General features: G+C 58.4%; 1 protein-coding gene across 1 annotated transcript in view; it reads right to left on the bottom strand.

Annotated features, from left to right (window-relative positions):
• The window catches only part of TYK2 (tyrosine kinase 2), a 25,178-nt gene extending 2,894 nt beyond the window's left edge, over positions 1-22,284 (bottom strand). The window contains 21 exon segments of the mRNA XM_063318955.1: positions 1-65; positions 68-173; positions 3,907-4,004; positions 5,109-5,259; positions 5,380-5,531; positions 7,991-8,126; positions 9,626-9,753; positions 9,874-9,961; positions 10,712-10,888; positions 11,254-11,360; positions 11,506-11,698; positions 11,835-11,958; positions 12,627-12,784; positions 14,532-14,726; positions 14,948-15,332; positions 16,197-16,360; positions 16,696-16,840; positions 19,498-19,621; positions 20,401-20,632; positions 21,407-21,491; positions 22,244-22,284. Of these exon segments, the coding sequence (XP_063175025.1) occupies positions 1-65; positions 68-173; positions 3,907-4,004; positions 5,109-5,259; positions 5,380-5,531; positions 7,991-8,126; positions 9,626-9,753; positions 9,874-9,961; positions 10,712-10,888; positions 11,254-11,360; positions 11,506-11,698; positions 11,835-11,958; positions 12,627-12,784; positions 14,532-14,726; positions 14,948-15,332; positions 16,197-16,360; positions 16,696-16,840; positions 19,498-19,621; positions 20,401-20,593 (2,889 nt within the window). The 5' untranslated portion in view covers positions 20,594-20,632; positions 21,407-21,491; positions 22,244-22,284.
• Positions 22,285-22,946: the final 662 nt, after the last annotated feature.

The following is a 22,946-nucleotide window of genomic DNA, read 5'->3' on the forward strand; positions in this document are numbered from 1 at the left end:
CTTGTACTTGACGATGTTTTCGTGATAAAGCGTCTTGAGGATCTCGATCTCCGCTTCCAGCTGGTCAGGAGCTGCTGGCTGCAGCCGGATTTGAGGGATTTGACGGCCACCATTTCCCCCGTCCCGTCGTTGGTGGGGTCGTAGCAATAGAGGCTCACCTTCCCGAAGTGGCCCTGGGGAAAAAAAAACCCCAAACCCCCCCCCCCCCCCAAAAAATAAATAAAAAAAAAAAACCCACGGAATTTGTAATCCCGGTTTCCCCAGGGCGAAAACCAAACCACCCCAAACCAGCCCCTCTGGAAGGGTTCCAAAAAGGGTCAACGAATTGCTCGGAGGGAGGGAGCGGAAAGACATCGGGGAATCTTTGAGGTTGGAAAAGACCCTTAATCTCCCCCCCCCCCCCCCCCAAGAATCGGGGAATTAATCGCGGAATCCAGGAATCGCGGAATCGGGGAATCACGGAAATCGGTGAGTCGCGGAATCGGTGAAATCTTTGAGATTGGAAAAGACCCTTAATTCCCCCAAGAATCGGGGAATTAATCGTGGAATCGGTGAATCGCGGAATCAGGGAATCACGGAATCAGGGAATCTTTGAGGTTGGAAAAGACCCTTAATCCCCCCCCCCCCCCCCCAAGAATCGGGGGATTAATCGCGGAATCCAGGAATCGCGGAATCGGGGAATCACGGAAATCGGTGAGTCGTGGAATCGGTGAAATCTTTGAGGTTGGAAAAGACCCTTAATTCCCCAAGAATCGTGGAATTAATCGTGGAATCGGTGAATCGTGGAATCAGTGAATCACGGAATCAGGGAATCTTTGAGGTTGGAAAAGACCCTTAATCCCCCCCCCCCCAAGAATCGGGGAATTAATCGCGGAATCCAGGAATCGCGGAATCGGGGAATCACGGAAATCGGTGTGAATTATGGAATCGGTGAAATCTTTGAGATTGAAAAAGACCCTTAATTCCCCCAAGAATCGGGGAATTAATCGTGGAATCGGTGAATCGCGGAATCAGGGAATCACGGAATCAGGGAATCTTTGAGGTTGGAAAAGACCCTTAATCCCCCCCCCCCAAGAATCGGGGAATTAATCGCGGAATCCAGGAATCGCAGAATCGGGGAATCACGGAAATCGGTGTGAATTATGGAATCGGTGAAATCTTTGAGATTGGAAAAGACCCTTAATTCCCCAAGAATCGGGGAATTAATCGTGGAATCGGTGAATCGCGGAATCAGGGAACCACGGAATCAGGGAATCTTTGAGGTTGGAAAAGACCCTTAATCCTCCCGAGAATCGGGCAATTAATTGCGGAATCCAGGAATCACGGAATCGGTGTGAATTATGGAATTGGTGAATCACGGAATCAGAGACACTTTTGGGGTTGGAAAAGACCCTTAATTCCCCCAAGAACTGTGGAATTAATCGCGGAATCAGTGAATCACGGAATCAGGGAATCTTTGAGGTTGGAAAAGACCCTTAATCCCCCCCCAAGAATCGGGGAATTAATCATGGAATCCAGGAATCATGGAATCGGTGTGAATTATGGAATCGGTGAATCGCGGAATCAGAGGATCTTTGAGGTTGGAAAAGACCCTTAATTCCCCCAAGAATCGGGGAATTAATCGTGGAATCAGTGAATCACAGAATCAGGGAATCTTTAAGGTTGGAAAAGACCCTTAATTCCCCTGAGAATCGGGGAATTAATCTCGTAATCCCGGAATCGCGGAATCGGTGAATCACGGAATTGGTGAATCTTTGAGGTTGGAAAAGACCCTTAAATTCCCCTGAGAATCAGGGAATTAATCGCGGAATCCAGGAATCATGGAATCAGTGTGAATTATGGAATTGGTGAATCATGGAATCAGAGGATCTTTGAGGTTGGAAAAGACCCTTAATTCCCCGAGAATAAGGGAATTAATAGTGGAATCGGGGAATCGCAGAACCGGGGAATCGCGGAATTATAGAATCAGAGAATCCTTGAGGTTGGAAAAGACCCTTAAAGTCGTCAAGTCCCCTCGTTAAGCTAAAAATTCCCAACTCCGGGGCTAATCCGTGTCCCCAGGCACCACCTCTCCGCGTCCCCCTCCGGCGATGGCGGCTCTTCCCTGGGCAGCCCTTTGGGGGCAGGAATTATTCCCGATTTCCCACCTAACCCCCCCGCCGGGCACAACCACAGCCCGTTTCCTCTCCCCCCATGGCTCGGGAGAAGGGATTTCCCCCCTCCCTTCCTTGGGGTCTCCAGCCCCTTCCGGAGGCACGAGCCCCCCCCAAAACCCTGCCGAGCGGGAGACGGCGGGATCACGGAATGGTTTGGGCTGGGAAGGGACCTTTAAACGCCACCCAGTGCCCCCCCCTCCCCCGGCCCCGGGCAGGGACACCCCCACCCCAGAGCCCCGTCCAAGCTGGGGTGGCCCCAGGGATGGGGCACCCCCCACCTCTCCGGGCAACCCGTGGAGGGGGGGTCATCACCCACAAATTCCTTCTAATATCTCACATTTTTTCCAATGTCTCCCCCAAATCCCCCCTTTTTCCATTTAAAACCACCCCCCCTCGTCCCGTTGCCCCCCTTCCCGATCAAGAGTCGTGTCCCCCCCCAGCTTTCCCGGAGCCCCTTTAGGGACTGGAAGAGGCTCTGAAGTCTCCCCGAGCCGCCTTCCCCCCCCCACATTTAAGCCCCCCCTGCAGCAGGGCAGCTCCAGCCCTCACATGCCCCCCCCACCCCGGGAGAAGTCAGGGAATTCTTGGGGCTGGAAAAGCCCTTGAGGATCAGCGAGTCCGACCCCAACCCTGCCAAGGCCAAGCGCGGGACCCCCAGGGTGGGGGGGGCTGAGCCCCAGCTCCCTCTGCCCCCCCCCACCCCATAGCGCCGGGGGGGCTGCGATGAGCCGAGGGCAGGGGCTGGCACTGCACCCCCCCCGAGCTCATCCCGGCGAACGCGGAGACGAGGGAATTTTGGGGGATGAGCCCCCCCGCCCTGACATGGAGAACATGGAGATGGGGGAATTTGGGGAGACGAGCCCCCCCCCGACGCAGGGAATGTAGACACGGGGGAATTTTGGGGGATGAGGCCCCCCCGCCCCCGACACAGGGAACACGGAGATGGGGGAATTTTTGGGGATGAGCCCCCCCAGGGTGGGGAACACGGAGACGAGGGAGTTTTGGGGATCCATCCCCCAACACAGGGAATGAGGACACAGAGGAATTTTCGGGGATGAGCCCCCCCCCCTGACACAGGGAACATGGAGATGGGGGAGTTTTGGGGGACGAGCCCCCCCAAGGTGGAGAACGCGGAGACGAAGGAATTTTGGGGATCCATCGCCCGACGCGGGGAACACGGAAACGGGGGAATTTGGGGGGATGAGGACCCCCCGACACAGGGAAGGAGGACACAGGGGAATTTGCGGGAATGAGCCCCCTCCAACATGGAGAACATGGAGATGGGGGAATTTTGGGAGACGACCCCCCCCACCCAAGGCAGGGAACGCGGAGACGAGGGAATTTTGGGGGATGAGCCCCCCCCAAGGGGGAGAACACGGAGACGAGGGAATTTTGGGGACCCATCCCCGGATGCAGGGAACACGGAGACGAGGGAATTTTGGGGATCCATCCCCTGACGCAGGGAACACAGAGATGGGGAAATTTTGGGGGATGAGCCCCCCCCGACACAGGGAATGAGGACACAGGGGAATTTTGGGGGACGAGCCCCCACAACAGGGAGAACACAGAGACGAGGGAATTTTGGGGATGCAGTTCATCCCGGAGCCGCACAAGAGCCGGAAGGTGGATCCCGGGCCCTTTTTCAGGCAGTTTTTCCCCAAAATTAAGGTGAGAACGGGGCCGGACCCCCCCCCTTTCCTGGCGCCCCAGCAGCCGGATGCGGAATTCCCAAGGTTTTTCCCCGACCTACCTCCCCCAGCTCCCGGATCTTTTTCAAGTAGCGCTTCTGGAAGACGGTGGGGTCCGACACCGGGAAGTCGGGATTCACCGAGGTGACGTCCAGCAGGTCTGGATGGGAAGAGGGAGAGGAGGAGCCAGGTTTTGCCTCTTCTTGCCCCTTTTTGTCCTGCTTTTCCCCCTTTTTCCCCCTTTTCTTTTCCCCCTCCCTTTTTCCCCTTTTTTCGCCTTTTCATTTCCCTTTTTCCCCTCCGTTTTCCCCCTTTTTCTGCCTTTTCTTTTCCCTTTTTCCCCTCCCTTTTCCCCCTTTTTCTGCCTTTTCTTTTCCATTTTCCCCCTCCCTTTTTCCTTTTCTTGGCCTTTTCTTTTCCCTTTTTCCCCCTTTTTTTGCCTTTTCCTGTTTTCCCCTCCCTTTTCCCCCCTTTCACCTTTTCTTTTTTCCCTTTTCCCTTTCTTCCTCCCTTTTCATGCCTTTTCTTTTCCTTTTTCCCTTCTTGCTCCCCTTTGCTTTCGCCCTTTTGGCCCTTTTTCTTTCCCCCTTTTGCCCCTTTTCTGTCCCCTCTTTTCCTTTTTTCCCCTCCCTTTTCCCCCTTTTTTCGCCTTTTCTTTTTCCCCTTTTTTGCCTTTTCTTTTCCCTCCACCCCTTTTTTCCCTTTTTCATTTTTCCCCTTTTTTCCCTTTTTCATTTCCCCCCTCCCTTTCCCCCCTTTTTTTTGCCCTTTCTTTGCCCTTTTTTCCCTTCTTTTTCCCTTTTTTCACCCTTTTTCCCCTTCTTTTTCCCTTTTTTCCCTTTCTTTGCCCTTTTTTCCCTTCTTTTTCCCTTTTTTCCCTTCTTTTTCCCTTTTTTCGCCCTTTTTCCCCTTCTTTTTCCCTTTTTGCCCTTTCTTCGCCCTTTTTTCCCTTTTTTCGCCTTTTTTTCCTCCCTTTTCTTGCCTTTTCTTTTCCTTTTCCCGTTCTTGCTCCCCTCTCCTCCCCTCTTCTTTCCCCCTTTATCACCTCTTTCCATCTTCTTTTTAACCTTTTTTGCCCTTTTTAACCCTTTCCTTGCCCTTTTTAACCCTTTCCTTGCCCTTTTTAACCCTTTCCTTGCCTTTTTCTCCCCCTCACCCCAGACAAACAGTTCCCCACAGCCGCCCCCACCTCCCCGAGGCCCCGCCGGACGCGGGGTATCCGATGAATTCCGCTCCCCCCACCCCCCCCCAACCCGATCCTCACTGTGCGGCTGGAGCTGGGTGAGATCCCGCAGGATGGTGCGGAAGGACGGACGCTCCCCGGGGGTGTAATTCAGGCAGCGACAGATGAGGCTGCCCAGCTCCTTGCAGGACGGCTCGGGCAGGCGATGCCGCTTCTCGTAAAAACGTTCTTTCTAGGGAAAAAAAAAAAAAAACAAAAAAAGCCCAAAACCAAAGAAAACCGGGTCTCAAAGGAAGGTGGATCCACGGGAAGGGAGGAGACGGGGATGGAGGAAGAGGAGAAGCCGAGGCACCTCCGAGGGCGTGCGCTCCTTGAGCGGGACGTCGGCGTCGAAGCAGATTTCCAGCAAAGTGGTGCCAAAGCTCCATTTGTCGGCGGCTGTGCTGAGGTTTCCCACATCCCGCACACATTCCGGGGCGATCCAGGGAATCCGATCCACGCGCTCTTGGGGAGAGGAAAGGCAAAGTGAGGCCACGCTGTAGATACAGCCGGAAAAACCCCACGGAGAGAAGCTCCCCGCCGGAGGAGCCGCGCTGGGACTCTCCGATAGCGGCTTTGAGGACAAACCGAGCCACTGTCACCAAAATTGCCACGTCCCCGCGTTCAAAATGCTGTAAAATTGTCAAAATTAAGGTCTGGAAAGCAAGCAAAACCCTGCCAAAACCAGCTCAGGCGCGATCCATACTATGCTAAGGCACATGGAGGACACGGAGGTGACTGGGGACAGCCAGCATGGCTTCACCCGGGGCAAGTCCTGCCTGACCCACCTGGTGGCTTTCTACAACGGAGTGACCGCATCGGTGGACAAGGGGAGAGCTACGGACATCATCTGTCTGGAATTCTGCAAGGCCTTGGACACGATCCCCCACAACGTCTTTCTCTCGAAGTTGGGGAGATCGGGATTTGATGGGTGGACTGTTGGGTGGATGAGGAACCGGCTGCCTGGTCGCAGCCAGAGGGTGGTGGTCAATGGCTCAATGTCCAGCTGGAGAGGGGTGACAACTGGTGTCCCTCAGGGATCCCTACTGGGACCGGGGCTGTTCAACATCTTCATCAATGACATAGACAGTGGGGTGGCCAACACCCCGGAGGGCCGTGCCGCCATCCAGAGAGACCTGGCCAGGCTGGAGAGTTGGGCAAAGAGGAACCTTCTGGAATTCAAGAGGGGCAAGCGCAGGGTGCTGCCCCCGGGGAGGAATAACCCCCCGCAGCAGGACAGGTTGGGGGTGACCTGCTGGAGAGCAGCTCGGTGGGGAGAGACCTGGGAGTGCTGGGGGCCGACGGGACGGCCATGAGGCAGCCATGGGCCCTGGTGGCCAAGAAGGCCAGTGGCATCGTGGGGGGCATGAAGAAGAGCGTGGCCGGCAGGTGGAGGGAGGTCATCCTCCCCCTCTGCTCTGCCCTGGGGAGGCCGCAGCTGGAGTTGTGGGTCCAGTTCTGCGCTCCCCGGGTCAAGAGGGACAGGGAACTGCTGGAGAGGGGACAGCAAAGGGCTACCGAGATGCTGAGGGGACGGGAACGTCTCTCTGCTGAAGAAAGGCCGAGGGATTTGGGGCTTTTTGTCTGGAAAAAAGACGGCTGAGGGGGGATCTTAAAGGGTGGGTGTGAGGAGGATGGGGCCAGGCTCTTCTCAGTGGTGCCCGGGGACAGGACAAGGGGTAACGGGCACAAACGTGAGCATGGGAAGTTCCACCTAAACAGGAGGAGGAACTTCTTGACTCTGCGGGTGGCAGAGCCCTGGCACAGGCTGCCCAGAGAGGTGGGGGAGTCTCCGTCTGTGGAGCCATCCCAAACCCGCCCGGACGCGTTCCTGTGCCGCCTGCTCTGGGTGAGCCTGCTCTGGAGGGGGTTGGAGGAGATGATCTCCAGAGGGCCCTTCCAACCCTATGGTTGTATGATTCTATGATCAAGTGCACCCTCAGCACGTTTGCCAATGACAGCAAGCTGAGCGGTGCGGTCAACGTGCCGGAGGGATGGGATGTCATCCAGAGGGCCCTGGACGAACTGCAGAGGTGGGCCCGAGCGAACCTTATGAAGTTCAACAAGGCCAAGTGCAGGGTCCTACCCTTGGGTGGGGACAACCCTCGTTATCAGTAGAGGCTGGGGGATGACGTGACAGAGAGCAGCCCTGCAGAGAAGGACTTGGGGGTGTTGGTGGATGAGAAGCTGGGCATGAGCCGACAATGTGCACTCACAGCCCAGAAGGCCAATCGCATCCTGGGCCACATCAGAAGAACCGTGGCCATAGATCCAGAGAGGGGATTCTGCCCCTCTGCTCTCGTCAGACCCCACCTGGAGCACCGCGTCCAGCACAAGAAGGACATGGACCTGTTGGAGCGGGGCCAGAGGAGGCCCCGGAGATGATCCGAGGGCTGGAGCCCCTCTGCTGTGGGGCCGGGCTGAGAGAGTTGGGGGGGTTCAGCCTGGAGAAGAGAAGGCTCCGGGGAGACCTTGGAGCCCCTTCCAGTCCCTGAAGGGGGCCTACAGGAAAGCTGGGGAGGGACTGTTTGCAAGGGCACGGAACGATAGGACGAGGGGCAACAGTTTAAACCAGAGCAGGGGAGGTTTAGATGAGACATTAGAAGAAGTTCTTTATGCCGAGGGTGGTGAGACACTGGCCCAGGTTGCCCAGAGAGGGGGTGGAGGCTCCATCCCTGGAGACATTCAAGGCCAGGCTGGATGAGGCTCTGAGCAACCTCATCTAGTTGAAGATGTCCCTGCTGACTGCAGGGGGCTTGGACTGGATGGCCCTTAGAGGGCCCTTCCAACCCAACACGTTCTACGATTCTATGATTTATTAACTACCTGGGCTACTGGAGGCAGGGGGAAAAAGCGGCCAATTTTAGCTCCGAACAAGGCCGGGTCAAGCCTTGCTGGGTCCGAGCGCGGGATGAGGCCGGTACCTTCTCGAGAGAGCACCGTAAAGCTGATGCCGGGATCGCTGAGCTTGACGAAAGGCAGGGCTCCGTCTTCCAGCCCTTTTCTGGCCAGCAGGATGTTTTTGGCGCACACGTTGCCGTGCACCAGGTTTTTATCCTCCTGCAGGGGTAAAAAAAAAAACAAAAACCAAAAAAAACCAAAATCACGAGAGGGGGAAGAAATCTCAGGAAAAAAAAAAACTCCCGCAGACGCCTGGGAATAAGACGAAGCATCCGGATTACACCCAAATATCAAAAAGCAGGACTCCCGGCTCTTAATTACTCATGTCACCTTCCCGGCTCGTTATTCCAAAGCTGAATCCCCCGAGGGGGAAGGAAGGAATAAAAGGGAGGATCACCCAGCGCTGGGTGCGGGCCCTCACGGGCAGCCAGGTTGCCCAAGCCTGCTGGCCAGCAGCCCAGCGAGCCGGGGAAGGCAGTGGCCTCCTCGGCGGCGGCTCTTCCCAGCCCCAAACCCTCCGGAAATTGGGGGATGACGCCAAATTGGGTGGGGGGTGTCGATCTCCTGGAGGGGTAGGAAGGATCTCCGGAGGGATGCGGCCAGGCTGGGAAAGGAGCTGGGGGTGTTGGTCGAAGGCCGCCTGAATACGAGCCAACAGCGTGCCCAGGTGGCCAAGGCGGCCACCAGCATGGCCTGTGTAAGGGCTAGTGCGGCCAGCAGGAGTGGGGCAGCGATCGCCCTCCCTGGACTCGACACTGGTGAGGCCCCACCTCCAATTCTGTGTTCATTTTTGGGTTCCCCTCAGGACAAGAAAGACCTGGAGGGGCCGGAGTGGGTCTGGAGAAGGGCAAGGAAGCTGGTGAGGGGGCTGGAGAAGAAGGAGAAGGGTCTGGAGAGGGAGGAGAAGGGGCTGGAGAAGGGCCTGGAGAAGGAGGAGAAGGGTCTGGAGAAGGAGGAGAAGGGTCTGGAGAAGGAGGAGAAGGGTCTGGAGAAGTTCTGGGGGACTGGGGGTGTCCAGCCCAGAGAAAAGGAGGCCGAGGGGAGACCCCGGCGCTCTCTACACCCCCCTGGAAGGAGGTTGTGGTGAGGTGGGGGGCGGTCGGTCTCTTCTCCCAGGTGATGGGACGAGAGGAAACGGCCTCAAGTTGTGCCAGGGGAGGTTTAGGATGGAGATTGGGAAGAATTCCTTCAGCCAAAGGGTTGGGAAGCGTCGGGACGGGCCGCCCGGGGCAGTGGTGGAGTCGCCATCCCCGGAGGGGATTTGGGCAGGACGCGGTGCTGAGGGACGCGGGTCAGGGGTGGCTGGGGCAGGGTTGGGGTGAACGGTTGGACTCCGTGATCTTAAGGGTCTTTTCCAACCGAGAATTTCCAGGCTGGAATTCCAAATAAGCCGCGGAGCCGGGATGCGGCGGGTGAGGTTCTCGCGCGCTCCCCTGGCCGCTTGCCTCCAGGGCGGAGGGAGCCAGGATGGGTTTTGCCAGGAGCGGGAAGGGCACTTCCCACTAAAAATCCACCTCTTTTGCTCAGAGGGTGGAGGAAAACGGGGCAGATCCTCCCCGCCACGCTGCCGGAGACAGCCAGGGGAGCTCAAGGTGCTGGGAGGCGATCTCCGGCACGCTTCCCTTCCCAAAAAAATCCCCAGTTCCCAGCACCGTTACCAGGTAGCTCAAGGCACTGGCCAACTGTTTGGCCACGGTGATTTTCCAGCCCACGGTGACCCGGCCTTTCTCTTTCCTCAGCAGCACGTCCAGAGGTCCGTGTTCCACGAACTCCTCCACCATGATATCTGGGGAGAAGGGGAGAGATTTCCCTCAGGCTTCGGCCGATCAGCTCGGGGATGGAGGTGGCGGCGGCCGAGGGAAAGGCTCTGGCGGAAGGGGAGGTCGGTTGTGGAAAAATTACTCACTCTCGGAGCCTCGCACGCAGACTCCGTGCACGAAGGCCAAGTGGACGTGGGAGACTTGGCTCATCAGGCTGGCCGTCTCGAAAAACGCCTGCGGGGAGAGAGGGGGTGAGGAAGGAGTGTGTGTGTGTGGGGGGGTCTCTCGCAGCATCTGGAAGCTGGTTTTATCGAAGGGTTTGTCTTCCATGGGGCAGCCGCCGCGTCTCTGGGCAAACTGGTTGCAGCTGGGCAACTGGGCCAGTGTTTCACCACCCTCGCAGGCAATAATTTCTTCTAATATCTAACCAAAATCTCCCCTTTTTCAGCTTAAAACCCTTCGGCCAACCTGGCCTTGGACCCCTCCAGGGGTGGGGCAGCCACAGCTTCTCTGGGCAACCTGGGCCAGGGGCTCACCCCCCTCACAGCCAAGAATTTCTTCTAATATCTAACCAAAATCTCCCCTTTTTCAGCTTAAAACCCTTCCCCTTCGTCCCACGGCTCCCCTCCCTGATCCAGAGTCCTTTCCCAGCTTTCCCGGAGCCCCTTTAGGGACTGGAAGGGGCTCCGAGGTCTCCCTGGAGCCTTCTCTTCTCCAGGCTGAACCCCCCCAGCTCAGCCCGGCCCCACAGCAGAGGGGCTCCAGCCCTCCCAGCATCTCCGGGGCCTCCTCCGGCCCCGCTCCCGCAGCTCCGTGTCCTTCCCATGGCCCCAGAGCCGGAGGCAGAGGGGCAGAATCCCCCCTCCTCTCCCTGCTGGCCACGCTGCTGGGTTGCCAGTGGCTTTCCGGGCTACCAGCGCACGTTGCTGGCTCCTGTTGAGCCTTTCCTCCCCCCAACACCCCCAAATCCCGTGGTGGGCTCACCAGGGCGATGTCTCTGTGACTGGGATCCAGGACTTTGAGGACCACGTGCATCTCCCGGCTGTTGTTATTTTGCTCGGTGGAGAAATATTCGGCTTCGTCCTCGGCCCCGCCGGCGCCGCAGACGGTCAGCACCCCATCGTAGATGTTGGTGCGGGTGCCCTGCCCCAGGTGGGCTCGCTGCAGGCAGACGGAGAAGGCACGAGGGTGTCAGACCCCCCCGGGGGGGGGCAGATTTTTCAGCCTTTACGCACGATCCTCCTCTCCCCGCTTCCCTCTCCGTCACCTCCACACACTGCTGGGGGCGGCAGGGAAGGAATTGCCTCCTGCCCGCACCCCGCCGCCTCCGCACGGCTCTTTTCCCTCCTCTCCTTGAAGAGGGAAGGAAGAAAAGGCCAAAATAAACCCCAAAACCGCTCCGCGTCTCTCTCCTCTTTGCACCAGCAGCCTCGGGGGTGCGGTAGCATCGGCCCCCCGCCCCCCCGGATCAGGAAAACAGCTTCTTCCACCCACTGGCTTTACCCACTGCCTGGGAAGGGCCAAACCTGAGTGATCTCGTTCTTGCGGATCTGGTGGAAGCTGAGCTGGGTGAGGTTAAGGATCTGCTTCGCGCTGTCCTTCACCTTCCGCGCGATCAGCAGGTCCGAGATCTCTGCAAGGGGAGGGGGCAGACGGACCTTAAAGCCCCAGAAACACACGCCCCCCCCACCCCCCAACCCTGGCCTCGGCCCCGGCCGCTTTCCTTCCTCGAGTCTGACTTGGGGGAGCGGGGGGAGGAAGATGTTCCATCCTCGTACCTCCCGGTTTGGGCGGACAGCATCTCTTCACCGTGAAGTTTTCGTCACCAGACTTGAGGGTGCAGCCCTTGAGGACATCCAAGAGTTCCCGCAAAGTGGGAAATTCCCGGTCCCACCCTTCCAGCACAAAGGAATTTCCTTTTTTCTGGATACGGAATTGCCTGTACTTGAGGGGTCCCTGCACTCCGGGAGCCTGGAAAAGAGAGAGTCAGGACCGGCCTCGCAGCTCCCCGGCACCCCGAAAACCTCAGCCCAGTTCGTTCCTAACGAAACCAGCACCTCCCAGAGCTCACCGTTCCCAGGAATGCCGTAGCAGGAATTGCGTTTACCTGTTGTTGACCCCTTTTCACCACGGAGAGGATCATCCGGTTGAAATCAAGGACGCTCCAGCGGATGATGTAAAGCCCTTCCTCCTGCTCCTCCCGCCGCAGCTTGGCGAAAACAAATTCCTCCCTGGCAGCGGGGAAAAAAAGGGAACGGCTTGGGATCAGCCCCGAGGACACGGCGCATCCCCCCTCGGGTCCTGGTTTGGGCACCACATTTCTCTCTTTATGCTGGGAAAACAGCACTTTTAGAAGTCGGAATTTGTGAAAATATTCGCTTTAGAGCCAGCTCTGGGGTGCGGGTTTCAAGGTCTCGGTGTTTTTGAGCTCCCCAGGTGTAGAGGATGAGGAGGAGCGAGACCCGGGCACCGGCCACTGGGATTATTTCATATCACGAACGTCCCGTTAAGATGGAAATTAGATGCTGAGGAATTTTTCCTGCCATCCTGAGAACTCTTCATCCCGCTCCCGGAGCCCTGAGCCCTTCCCTTCCTCCCGAAGCCGCAGCGCTCGCGGCATCCCAAACTTTCCAGGAGCGCCCAGCTTCCTCCTGAGCATCATCCTCGTATATTCTACATCGGTATCGGGATCAATATTAGCTCTTTAGTGTTATTAGCGTTAATTATTTAGTCTTATTCTATCGAATCTATTTATATTTCAACCCTTGGGTTTCTTTGTTTTCCCCAGTTCCCCTTTCCCGGGTTGGGGAGGGTTCACGGGGTGAAGGAATAAATTGTCGGAACGACAATAAATTGCCGCGGATTCCTCGAAGCCCCTTGTCGGGAAGAAGCCACTCACTGCATGGGCCCGTGGATGCCGTTCAAGATGCTCATGACGAGCCGCGGCGGCGCCACTTCGTGACACAGGTAGTGGCTGGAGTCGGCGGTGAGACGGAAATACCCGTCCACCAGCGAGACGAGGGAGAGAGCGCTCTCGGGAGACGGGAGAAGCACCTCCTGGGGAGAGGAAGGAGGAAAATCAGGGTGAAAAAAACATCCGGCTGGAGGAAGAACAGCCCTAAAACCCACCCATCGTGGAATTTTCAAGGTTGGAAATCATCTGGACGTGCTGCTGAGGAAAGAGAAAGGCCGGGTCACCGTGCGCTGGAAAATCACCGTGGCCAAACAGTTGGCCAGTGCCTTGAGCTACCTGGTAACGGTGCTGGGAACTGGGGATTTTTTGGGGAAGGGAAGCGTGCCAGAGATCGCCTCCCAGCACCTTGAGCTCCCCTGTCTGTCTCCGGCAGCGTGGCGGGGAGGATCTGCCCCGTTTTCCTCCACCCTCTGAGCAAAAGAGGTGGATTTTTAGTGGGAAGTGCCCTTCCCGCTCCTGGCAAAACCCATCCTGGCTCCCTCCGCCCTGGAGGCAAGCGGCCAGGGGAGCGCGCGAGAACCTCACCCGCCACATCCCGGCTCCGCGGCTTATTTGGAATTCCAGCCTGGAAATTCTCGGTTGGAAAAGGCCCTTAAGATCACGGAGTCCAACCGTTCACCCCAACCCTGCCCCAGCCACCCCTGACCCGCGTCCCTCAGCACCGTGTCCTGCCCAAATCCCCTCCGGGGATGGCGACTCCACCACTGCCCCGGGCGGCCTGTCCCGACGCTTCCCAACCCTTTGGCTGAAGGAATTCTTCCCAATCTCCATCCTAAACCTCCCCTGGCACAACTTGAGGCCGTTTCCTCTCGTCCCATCGCTTGGGAGAAGAGACCGACCGCCCCCCACCTCACCACAACCTCCTTCCAGGGGGGTGTAGAGAGCGCCGGGGTCTCCCCTCGGCCTCCTTTTCTCTGGGCTGGACACCCCCAGCTCCCCCAGAACTTCTCCAGACCCTTCTCCTCCTTCTCCAGGCCCTTCTCCTCCTTCTCCAGGCCCTTCTCCTTCCTCTCCAGCCCCCTCACCAGCTTCCTTGCCCTTCTCCAGACCCACTCCGGCCCCTCCAGGTCTTTCTTGTCCTGAGGGGAACCCAAAAATGAACACAGAATTGGAGGTGGGGCCTCACCAGTGTCGAGTCCAGGGGGGGCGATCGCTGCCCCACTCCTGCTGGCCGCACTAGCCCTTACACAGGCCATACTGGTGGCCGCCTTGGCCACCTGGGCACGCTGTTGGCTCGTATTCAGGCGGCCGTCGACCAACACCCCCAGCTCCTTTCCCAGCCTGGCCACATCCCTCCGGAGACCATTTCTATTCCTACCCCTCCAGGAGATCGACACCCCCCACCCAATTTGGCGTCATCCCCTAATTTCCGGAGGGTTTTGGGGCTAGGAAGAGCCACCGCCGAGGAGGCCGCTGCCTTCCCCGGCTCGCTGGGCTGCTGGCCAGCAGGCTTGGGCAACCTGGCTGCCCGTGAGGGCCCGCACCCAGCGCCGGGTGATCCTCCCTTTTATTCCTTCCCTCCCCCTCGGGGGGTTCAGCTTTGTGCTGCGGAGAGTGCTTGCGTCTCCCCTCGGCCTCCTTTTCTCCAGGCTGGACAATCCCGGCTCCCTCAGCCGCTCCTCGAAAGTTCTCCAGACCTTTCTCCTTGTTCTCCAGCTTCCTTGCCCTTCTTCTCTTCTCCGCCAGCCCAAAGGAGGAGACCGTAAAACCCTTTCTCATTGGAATTAACCCCAAAAAAACTTCCTCCTTGTTCCCAGCGTTGCCTCCTCTCAGGTTCCAGAGCGCAACGAAGGGATCCCACGCGGATGAGAGAGAACGATTCCCACTCACCAGGCACTTGTTGTCCTGCCGGTTGATGCTGACCCTGCAATCCTTGACGACGATGTGAGTGATTTCCCGGAAATCGCAGAAATGGACCCATTTCGCCTCGTTCCGCTCCACCGGTTGAGTCGGCCCCTTGGGCTCCAGCTCTTTGGTTTTACTCTTTCTCCCAAAATATCCCCGGTGGGAAAAGTTCTCGACACTCTGCAGAGACGGGGACGCAAAGGTGTTAATTCCAGCCCTTCCTACCGCCAGGAGACGGGCTGAGGTGGCTACTGGTCAAACTGGGATAAGCTGGAAAGGAACTTGGGCTGCCCCAGAGAGCCTGAGGAAAAGCCCAGGACCACGAGCATCCCGTCTGGGATGGGATTTGGATGGGAACGGCTCTTCCCGCCTGGCCGCGGGGAGCGCGAGCATCAATTTACCTCTACGGGCACCGGCCGCCACTGGATCCCGCTGGTGCCGGTGACGAGGACTTCGTGGGTGACGGGTGGGTCCTTGGGGAGCAGCGGGTGGCCGTGCTCCGGTTGCGAATGTCCCCCGTTGACGTAGAGCTGCGCTTTCTCCCCCTCGGAGGAGGTCTCCAAGGAGAGGACGGGGAAGAGCTCGCTGCCGAAGCGGGGCGCGAGGTGTTCCAAGGTGGCCAGGTATTTGTACATGACTTCCTGCGCCGTCAGCTTGCCCGTGCTGACCGTGTGCCGCTGGAAACGCTGCACGAATTTCTTGAAGACGTTCTTCATGCGGAATTTGGTCAGGTAGTTGTTTTGCTGGATCTGGCGGTAGAAGGAACGCGGGATGCAGTCCTTGAAGCTGGGGAGGGGGAAGGAACAAGGCCGTCAGCGGCAAGACCTCGTGGGACGTCACCGGCGAAACGCTCGGCTGGAGGAGCCGCAGCCGAGCTTTCCATCACCCAAACCAGTCCCAGGCTCACTGGGATGCACTGGAAAGAGCTTGGCCCCATCCTCTTGCCACCTGCCCTACAGATATTGCTGAGGGCCCCTCTCCGGCTTCTCTTCTCCAGGCTGAACAGCCCCAGGTCCCCCGGCCCTTCCTCACCAGAGAGATGCTCCATCCCCTCATCATCCTCGCAGCCTCCGCCGGACCCTCTCCAGCAGTTCCCCGCTCTTTCCTGAACTGGGGAGCCCAGAACTGGACCCAGTGCTCCAGGTGTGGCCTCCCCAAGGCAGAGCAGAGGGGGAGGATGACCTCCCTCCACCTGCCGGCCACCTCAGGAGACCACTGGCCTCCTTGGACAATTGCTGGCTCGTGGGCAACCTGTTGTCCACCAGGACTCCCACATCTTTCTCCAGCAGGTCACCCCTAACCCACGCTGGGGGGGGGGGTTCTTCCCCCGCTCCATGAGGAACTCCATGAGGTTCCTCTCCAGCCTGCCCAGGTCTTGCCGGAGGGTGGCAGAGCCTTCTGGTGTGTCACCCACTCCTCCCAGTTTGGTGTCACCACTGCCGCTGTCCCCTCCTCCAGGTCACTGAGGAAGGTGTTGAACGAGACCGGACCCAGCCCGCACCCCTGGGGACCACCACTAGCCACAGGCCACCAACCAGACCCCACGCCGCCAATCCCAACCCTCGGAGCTCTGCCGTTGGGGCCAATTCTCCATCCACGTCACCGTCCTCTCAGGACAGGACGGAAAGTCCCCTGAGGTCACTCGGTCACCTGTATTTTCGGGCCACTTCCTCCAGGGAGATGCCTTTTCTGATGGCGATGTGGGAGAGGTGAAGCACGGCCATGCCCAAGCTTTCGTTCTTGAACCTCTGGATCTCCTGTTCGCTCTGGAGGTCTTTCAAAGAGGCCACGTCGTTGATGAATTCAAATTTTCCCTATTAAAGCGAAAGAAATTAGAGAAACGGGGAAAAAACACCCCTGTGCCGACTTACGGAGTGCTTTTTCTTATTCTTTTTTTTTTTTAATATTAAAAGCGTAACGGGATCCCTGTAAACGTGGCTCCCGGCCTCCCGGGGAGGCTTCAAGGAGGACAAAAGCTTTGCGAGGGCAAAACTACAGCTGCGTTTGTCCTCGAAACAAAACCCTCGCAGCTGGAAAAACCAGCTCCTGACAGCCAGGGCCGAGCCGAATCCGGTTGGATCAAGAAAAATGCCCCAGGTTTCCATAATTCCGGGTGCGACCGAGCCTCTGGGCCCGCCCTGTTCGGTACCTGCTCAAAGAGATACTCGAAGGAGGATTTGTCGAGCAAAGCTCCTCCGTGCAGCTTCTCGTCGGGGGAATCGCTGGCTCGGGGCACGTTGCGATAAACGGCCGGTTCCTTGTCGTTCATCCCGTGCCAATTCCGAAAGTAGTACCTGGAGAGGAAGAGGAGGAGGAGGAGGAGAGAGCCGTCCTGGAGCTCCTCGGGGTGATTTTACACCCATAAATCGGCTCCTGCCGCTCAGGATGGCCAAAAATGATGCCTCTAAAGCCAAACTCAGGTCCAGTGGTTGCCCTGGAGCTCCTTGAGGTGTTTTTTCACCCGTAAATCTGCTCCTTCCACCCAGGGGGGGCAAAAAGGTGGCCAAAAAGGACCCCTTGGGTTTGCCTCTGAAGCCAAACTGGGGTCCAGCGGCCACCTTGGAGCTCCTCGAGGTGTTTCTTCACCTGTAAATCGGCTCCTTCCACCCAGGGGGGCCAAAAAGGACGCCCTGGAGCTCCTCGAGGTGATTTTACACCCATAAATCGGCTCCTTCCACCCAGGGTGGCCAAAAAGGATGTCCTGGAGCTCCTCAAGTTGTTTTTTTCACCCATAAATCAGCTCCTTCCACCCGGGGGGGCAAAAAGGTGGCCAAAAAGGACCCCCTGGGTTTGCCTCTGAAGCCAAACTGGGGTCCAGCAGCCACCTTGGAGCTCCTCGAGGTGTTTCTTCACCTGTAAATCGGCTCCTTCCACCCAGGGGGGCCAAAAAGGCCGCCCTGGAGCTCCTTGAGGTGATTTTACACCCATAAATCGGCTCCTTCCACCCAGGGTGGCCAAAAAGGATGTCCTGGAGCTCCTCAAGGTGTTTTTTTCACCCATAAATCAGCTCCTTCCGCCCAGGGGGGCCAAAAAGGCGGCCAAAAAGGACCCCCTGGGTTTGCCTCTGAAGCCAAACTGGGGTCCAGCGGCCACCTTGGAGCTCCTCGAGGTGTTGCTTCACCCATAAATCTGCTCCTTCCACCAGGGGGGCCAAAAAGGCCACCCTGGAGCTCCTCGAGGTGATTTTACACCCATAAATCGGCTCCTTCCACCCGGGGTGGCCAAAAAGGATGTCCTGGAGCTCCTCAAGGTGTTTTTTTCACCCATAAATCAGCTCCTTCCACCCAGGGGGGGCAAAAAGGTGGCCAAAAAGGACCCCTTGGGTTTGCCTCTGAAGCCAAACTGGGGTCCAGCGGCCACCTTGGAGCTCCTCGAGGTGTTTCTTCACCTGTAAATCGGCTCCTTCCACCCAGGGGGGCCAAAAAGGCCGCCCTGGAGCTCCTCGAGGTGATTTTACACCCATAAATCGGCTCCTTCCACCCAGGGTGGCCAAAAAAGATGTCCTGGAGCTCCTCAAGGTGTTTTTTTCACCCATAAATCAGCTCCTTCCACCCAGGGGGGCCAAAAAGGTGGCAAAAAAGGACCCCCTGGGTTTGCCTCTGAAGCCAAACTGGGGTCCAGCGGCCACCTTGGAGCTCCTCGAGGTGTTGCTTCACCCATAAATCTGCTCCTTCCACCCAGGGGGGCCAAAAAGGACGCCCCGGGTTTGCCTCTGAAGCCAAATTCGGCTCCAGCAGCCACCCTGGAGCTTCTCGAGGTGTTTTTTCACCCGTAAATCCGCTCCTTTTAAGAGCCAAACTTCTCGAAACGCCACTGCTGACCCCAAAACCGGCCACATCCGCCAAAAATGTGATCTGATCAGAAGGCAATGATTCTGATGCGGAGAGGCGAAGGGGAAGCGACCTCTTCCTGCCCCCAAAACCGGTTCCTTTCAGCTCCTTCCGCCCTGTTTTTACAACCAGCTGCCGAATACGTCCCCACCAGCACAGCTTCGATACGGGAGCCTCAGCTGAGCCGCAGAATTCGGCCCCAAAAATGAGCAAAATCAAAAAAAAAAAAAAGCAGCAACAAAACCAAAACCCTCAAAAAAAGCCAGGAAAAGGTGGAACGAAATGGCCAGCGGCCACGTTTTTGGATGGAAATCCTCAAGATCGCCGTCCCCGTCACGCCCCGGGGGACACAATTATCTCGCAAAGGTGTCGATAAAAACCAGACGTCGCCACAAATAAGAGGAAGCTCGGCGGATCCACGGGATTCCGCCCCAAAAATGGAAGGGAAAAAAGCACCAACAAAACCAAAGCCCCCCAAAAAGCGGAAAAAGGTGGAATGAAATGGCCAGCGGCCAGGTTTTTGGGGGGAAATCTTCAAGATTGCTGTCCCCGTCACCCCCTGGGGGACACAATTATCTCGCAAAGGTGTCGATAAAACCCAGACGTCGCCATGAATGAGAGGAAGCTTGGCAGATCCACAAGAATTCCACCCCAAAAACAGAAGGAAAAGCATCAAGAAAACCGAAGTCCAACAAAACCAGGTGGAAAAAGGTCAGATAAAATGGCCAGCGGCCACATTTTTGGGGGGAAATCCTCAAGATTGACGTCCCCGTCACCCCCCAGGGACAGGAATATCTCACAAAGGTGTTGATAAAAGCTGGATGTTGCCAGAAATAAGAGGAGCTCAGCGGATCCGCAGGATCCAGCTCCAAAAATGGAAGAAAAAGCCGCAAGAAAACCAAGTTCTAGCAAAACCAGGTGGAAAAAGCCCGGATAAAATGGCCAGTGACCACGTTTTTTAGGGGAAATCCTCAAGATTGCTGTCTCGGTCACCCCCAGGGGACACGATTATCTCGCAAAGGTGTCGATAAAACCCAGACGTCGCCACAAATGAGAGGAGCTCGGCGGATCCGCAAGGATTCCGCCCTCAAAACGGCGGGAGGAGAAGGACGGGGCCTCACCTCATGCGGAAAAGCAGGCTGCGGTCCGTGTCCTTGCCGATTCGGAAGAGGTGGTTGGGGGGCAGCCAGACACGGCTGCGGGGGTCGAAGAGGGCGAAGAGGCTGTAGCAGAGCGGGGTGATGCCTGCGGAGAGAAGAAAAAAAAACAAACAAAAAAAAAACCCCAAAATTCGGTCAATGGGACAAAAACCACCTTTTTTTCACCCCGTTTCTTCCCACCGCCGCCATTTTGCTGGCAGCGCGGGCCTCCCTCCTCCTCCTCCTGCCCAAATTCTGACGAGAAGGCCCAAATTTCGCCGGGAATTGCCCGAATTCCACCGGGAATTGCCCGAATTCTTGCAGGAATTGCCCAAATTCTTGCAGGAATTGCCCAAATTTCACCGGGAATTGCCCATCTTCCGCTTGGAAGGCCCAAACTCCACTGGGAATTGCACCAATTCTGCTGGGAATTGCACCAATTCCACCAGGAAGGCCCAAATTCTGCTGGGAATTGCCCGAATTCTGCCAGGAAGGCCCATGTTCCGGGTGGAAGGCCCAAAATCCACTGGGAATTGCCCAAATTCCATTGGGAACGCCCAAAATTCTACCGGGAAGGCCCAAATTCCATTGGGAATGCCCATCTTCCGCTCGGAAGGCCCAAATTCCACTGGGAAGGCCCAAATTCCACCGGGAATTGCCCAAATTCCGCGGGGAATTGCCCAAATTCCGCCGGGAATGCCCAAATTCCATTGGGAAGGCTTCGTTACCAACCAGTTATCGGGCAAAACGCCGCTTCCCAACCACCCCAAAACCCCCGATTTCCCGGCTAACCGGCCACCGCGGCGGCGGCGGCGATTGGGAAAGGGGGAATTTTTCCACGGATTTTAGGGAAAAGCCGGGGCGGGGGGCGTTTCCGTCACTCACCGATCCTGCGGGAGAGGTCGATGCAGATTTCCTCGGCGCTGAGGGTGCCGCAGGTGTAGGTTTGGCATCGCTCCCGCTCCTCCTCCCCGCTCCAGTGCAGGAAAACCTTCACTCCGGTGCCGGTGCCGCCGGCAAAACGGCAGCCATCGGCCTCCGCGTCGCCGTGCTTCACCGCGCAGTGGCACAGAGACATGGCAGCGGCCCCCTCCGGTGCCCCCCCCCTCCCCGCAACCTGGAGGGGCAAAAAAAAACCCCACATAAAATATATAAAAATACATAAAAACTACAGCACAAGGAGCCGCGACACCAGTCTCTCCCAGTTGGGCAACTGGGGGAAGCATAAGGCAGTGCCTGAGCTCCCAAAGGGATTAATTTGGGATGGGGGGGGGAAGGTGAAAAAAGGACGGGGGGGGGGGATAAAAGGCCCTCCCACGGGAAGGTGCTAGGGACACGTCCCAGAACCAAGGGGACGCCCCCAAAGTCCCAGGGACCCCCCCCAGAGCTGAGGGGACGGTGCTGGGGACACGTCCCAGAGCCCCAGGGACCCCCCCAAAGTCTATGGGGACCCTCCCAGAGCCCCAGGGGACCCCCCCCCACCAGATCTGGGGGGAAGGTGCTGGGGACATGGACCAGAGCCAAGGGGACCCCCGAAGTCCCAGGGGACCCCCACAAAGTCCATGGAGACCCCCCCCAGAGCCGGAGGGCAGGTGCTGGAGACATGTCCCAGAGCCAAGAGGACACCCCAAAGTCCATGGGGAACCCCCCAGAGTCCCAGCGGACCCCCCAGCGCCCTCGAGGACACCCCAAGGGACAGCCCAGAGCTGGGGGGCAGGTGCTGGGGACACGTCCTGGACCTCCGGGGACCCCCCGAAGTCCCAGGGGACCTCTCAAAATAAAAAGAAACCCCCACGGCGTGGAGGAGGAGGTGGGGTGGAGCAGGACCCCACCTTCCCCCCTGCTGCTGCGGGGCAGGGGGGGGGCGAAGCCGAGGCCGTGGGGCACAAACCTTCCCAATTTCCCCCCCTCCGCTGTGGGGCTGCGCCGTGGGGCTTTCTTCCACCCCAGGGGTGTCGCTCGTTCCGAGCTCAGGCCTAGCGAGGGAGGGGGAAGAGAAATAAGTTACGAGCCACTTTGCAACCCCCCGATCCCAAAAATTTCCCCCCCACACCTGCCCCACATCTGGCCACGCCGAGGCCCCCCCCGCCCCACATCTGGACTCAGGGATGGATTTTGTCCCATTTCAGGCTCTCAGAGGGTTTTTTCCACCCCACCTCCCAACCCCATGCCCCAGAGACTCCAGCCCCATATATCCAGACCCCCCCAGCCCCACATATCCATGCTCCCCCAGCCCCACATATCCTAACCTTCTACATCCCCCAGCCCCACATATCCTGAACCCCCTCAGCCCCACATATCCTAATCCCCAGAGCCTCCAGCCCCACATATTCTGAAGCCCACCAGCCCCACATATCCTGACCCACACAGCCCCACACCCCGCAGGACCCAGCCCCACATATCCTGATGACCCCCTCCCCAGAGACTCCTAGCCCCACACATCCTGACACCTCCACCCCAGAGCCTCCCAGTCCGACATATCTTGACATCTCACCCCGCATATCCTGACCCCCTGCCCCACAGACCCCCAGCCCCACATATCCTGATCTCCCCCATCCCCACACACCCTGACCCCACAGGCCCCGACACCCTCCACAGGCCCCGACCCCCCATTCCAGCGCCCCCAGCCGCCGTGTCCCGCCCCCCGGCCCCGCCTCCCGGCCCCACACCCCGCCTCCGGCCCCACACATCCCCCAGTTGCCCCACATTCCCCCCCCCCAGCCCGTACCGGGCCCCGTCCACCGCCGGCCCGGCCGCCACTCCGACTCCCTCCGCCCGGCAGAGCCGCCGCTTCCCATTGGCCGCCAGAGACGCGCGCTGCCATTGGCCCGCTGCCGCCACGCCCACACGCCTGCGCCCTATGGGCGGGGCGCCGGCGAGGCCCCGCCCCCGGCGAGGACCCGGCGGCAACGGCTATTGGCTGCGGAGCGGGCAGGGGGCGGGGCCTGAGGGCGAGAGGGGAGAGGGCGGGGCTGTGAGCTGGCTCCGGAGCAGGGGGCGGGGCCTGGGGGGGCACAGCTGGATCCAGAACAGGGAAACAGCTGGATGGGGGCCCATCTGGACCCAAACCGGGATCGGAGGGGGCACAGCTGGATCCAAACTGGGGGGTGGGACTTGGGGGCCCACAGCTGGGTCCAAACTGGGGAAACAGCTGGATCGGGGGCACATCTGGATCCAAACCAGGGAACAGCTGGATTCAGACCATGGAAACAGCTGAATCGGGGGCACATCTGAACCCAAACCTGGGTCGCAGGGCAACAGCTGGCTCGGGGGGCCCACAGCTGGATCCAAACTGGGGGGTGGGGCTGGGAGGCCACAGCTGGATCCAGGGCAGGGAAAGAGCTGGATGGGGGCACAGCTGGATTCAGAGCAGGGAAACAGCCGGATCATGGGGGCACAGCTGGACCCCAACCTGGATCGGGGGCCACAGC

This window comes from Chroicocephalus ridibundus, chromosome 29, assembly GCF_963924245.1.
Source record: "Chroicocephalus ridibundus chromosome 29, bChrRid1.1, whole genome shotgun sequence".
Taxonomy (NCBI): Eukaryota; Metazoa; Chordata; class Aves; order Charadriiformes; family Laridae; genus Chroicocephalus; species Chroicocephalus ridibundus.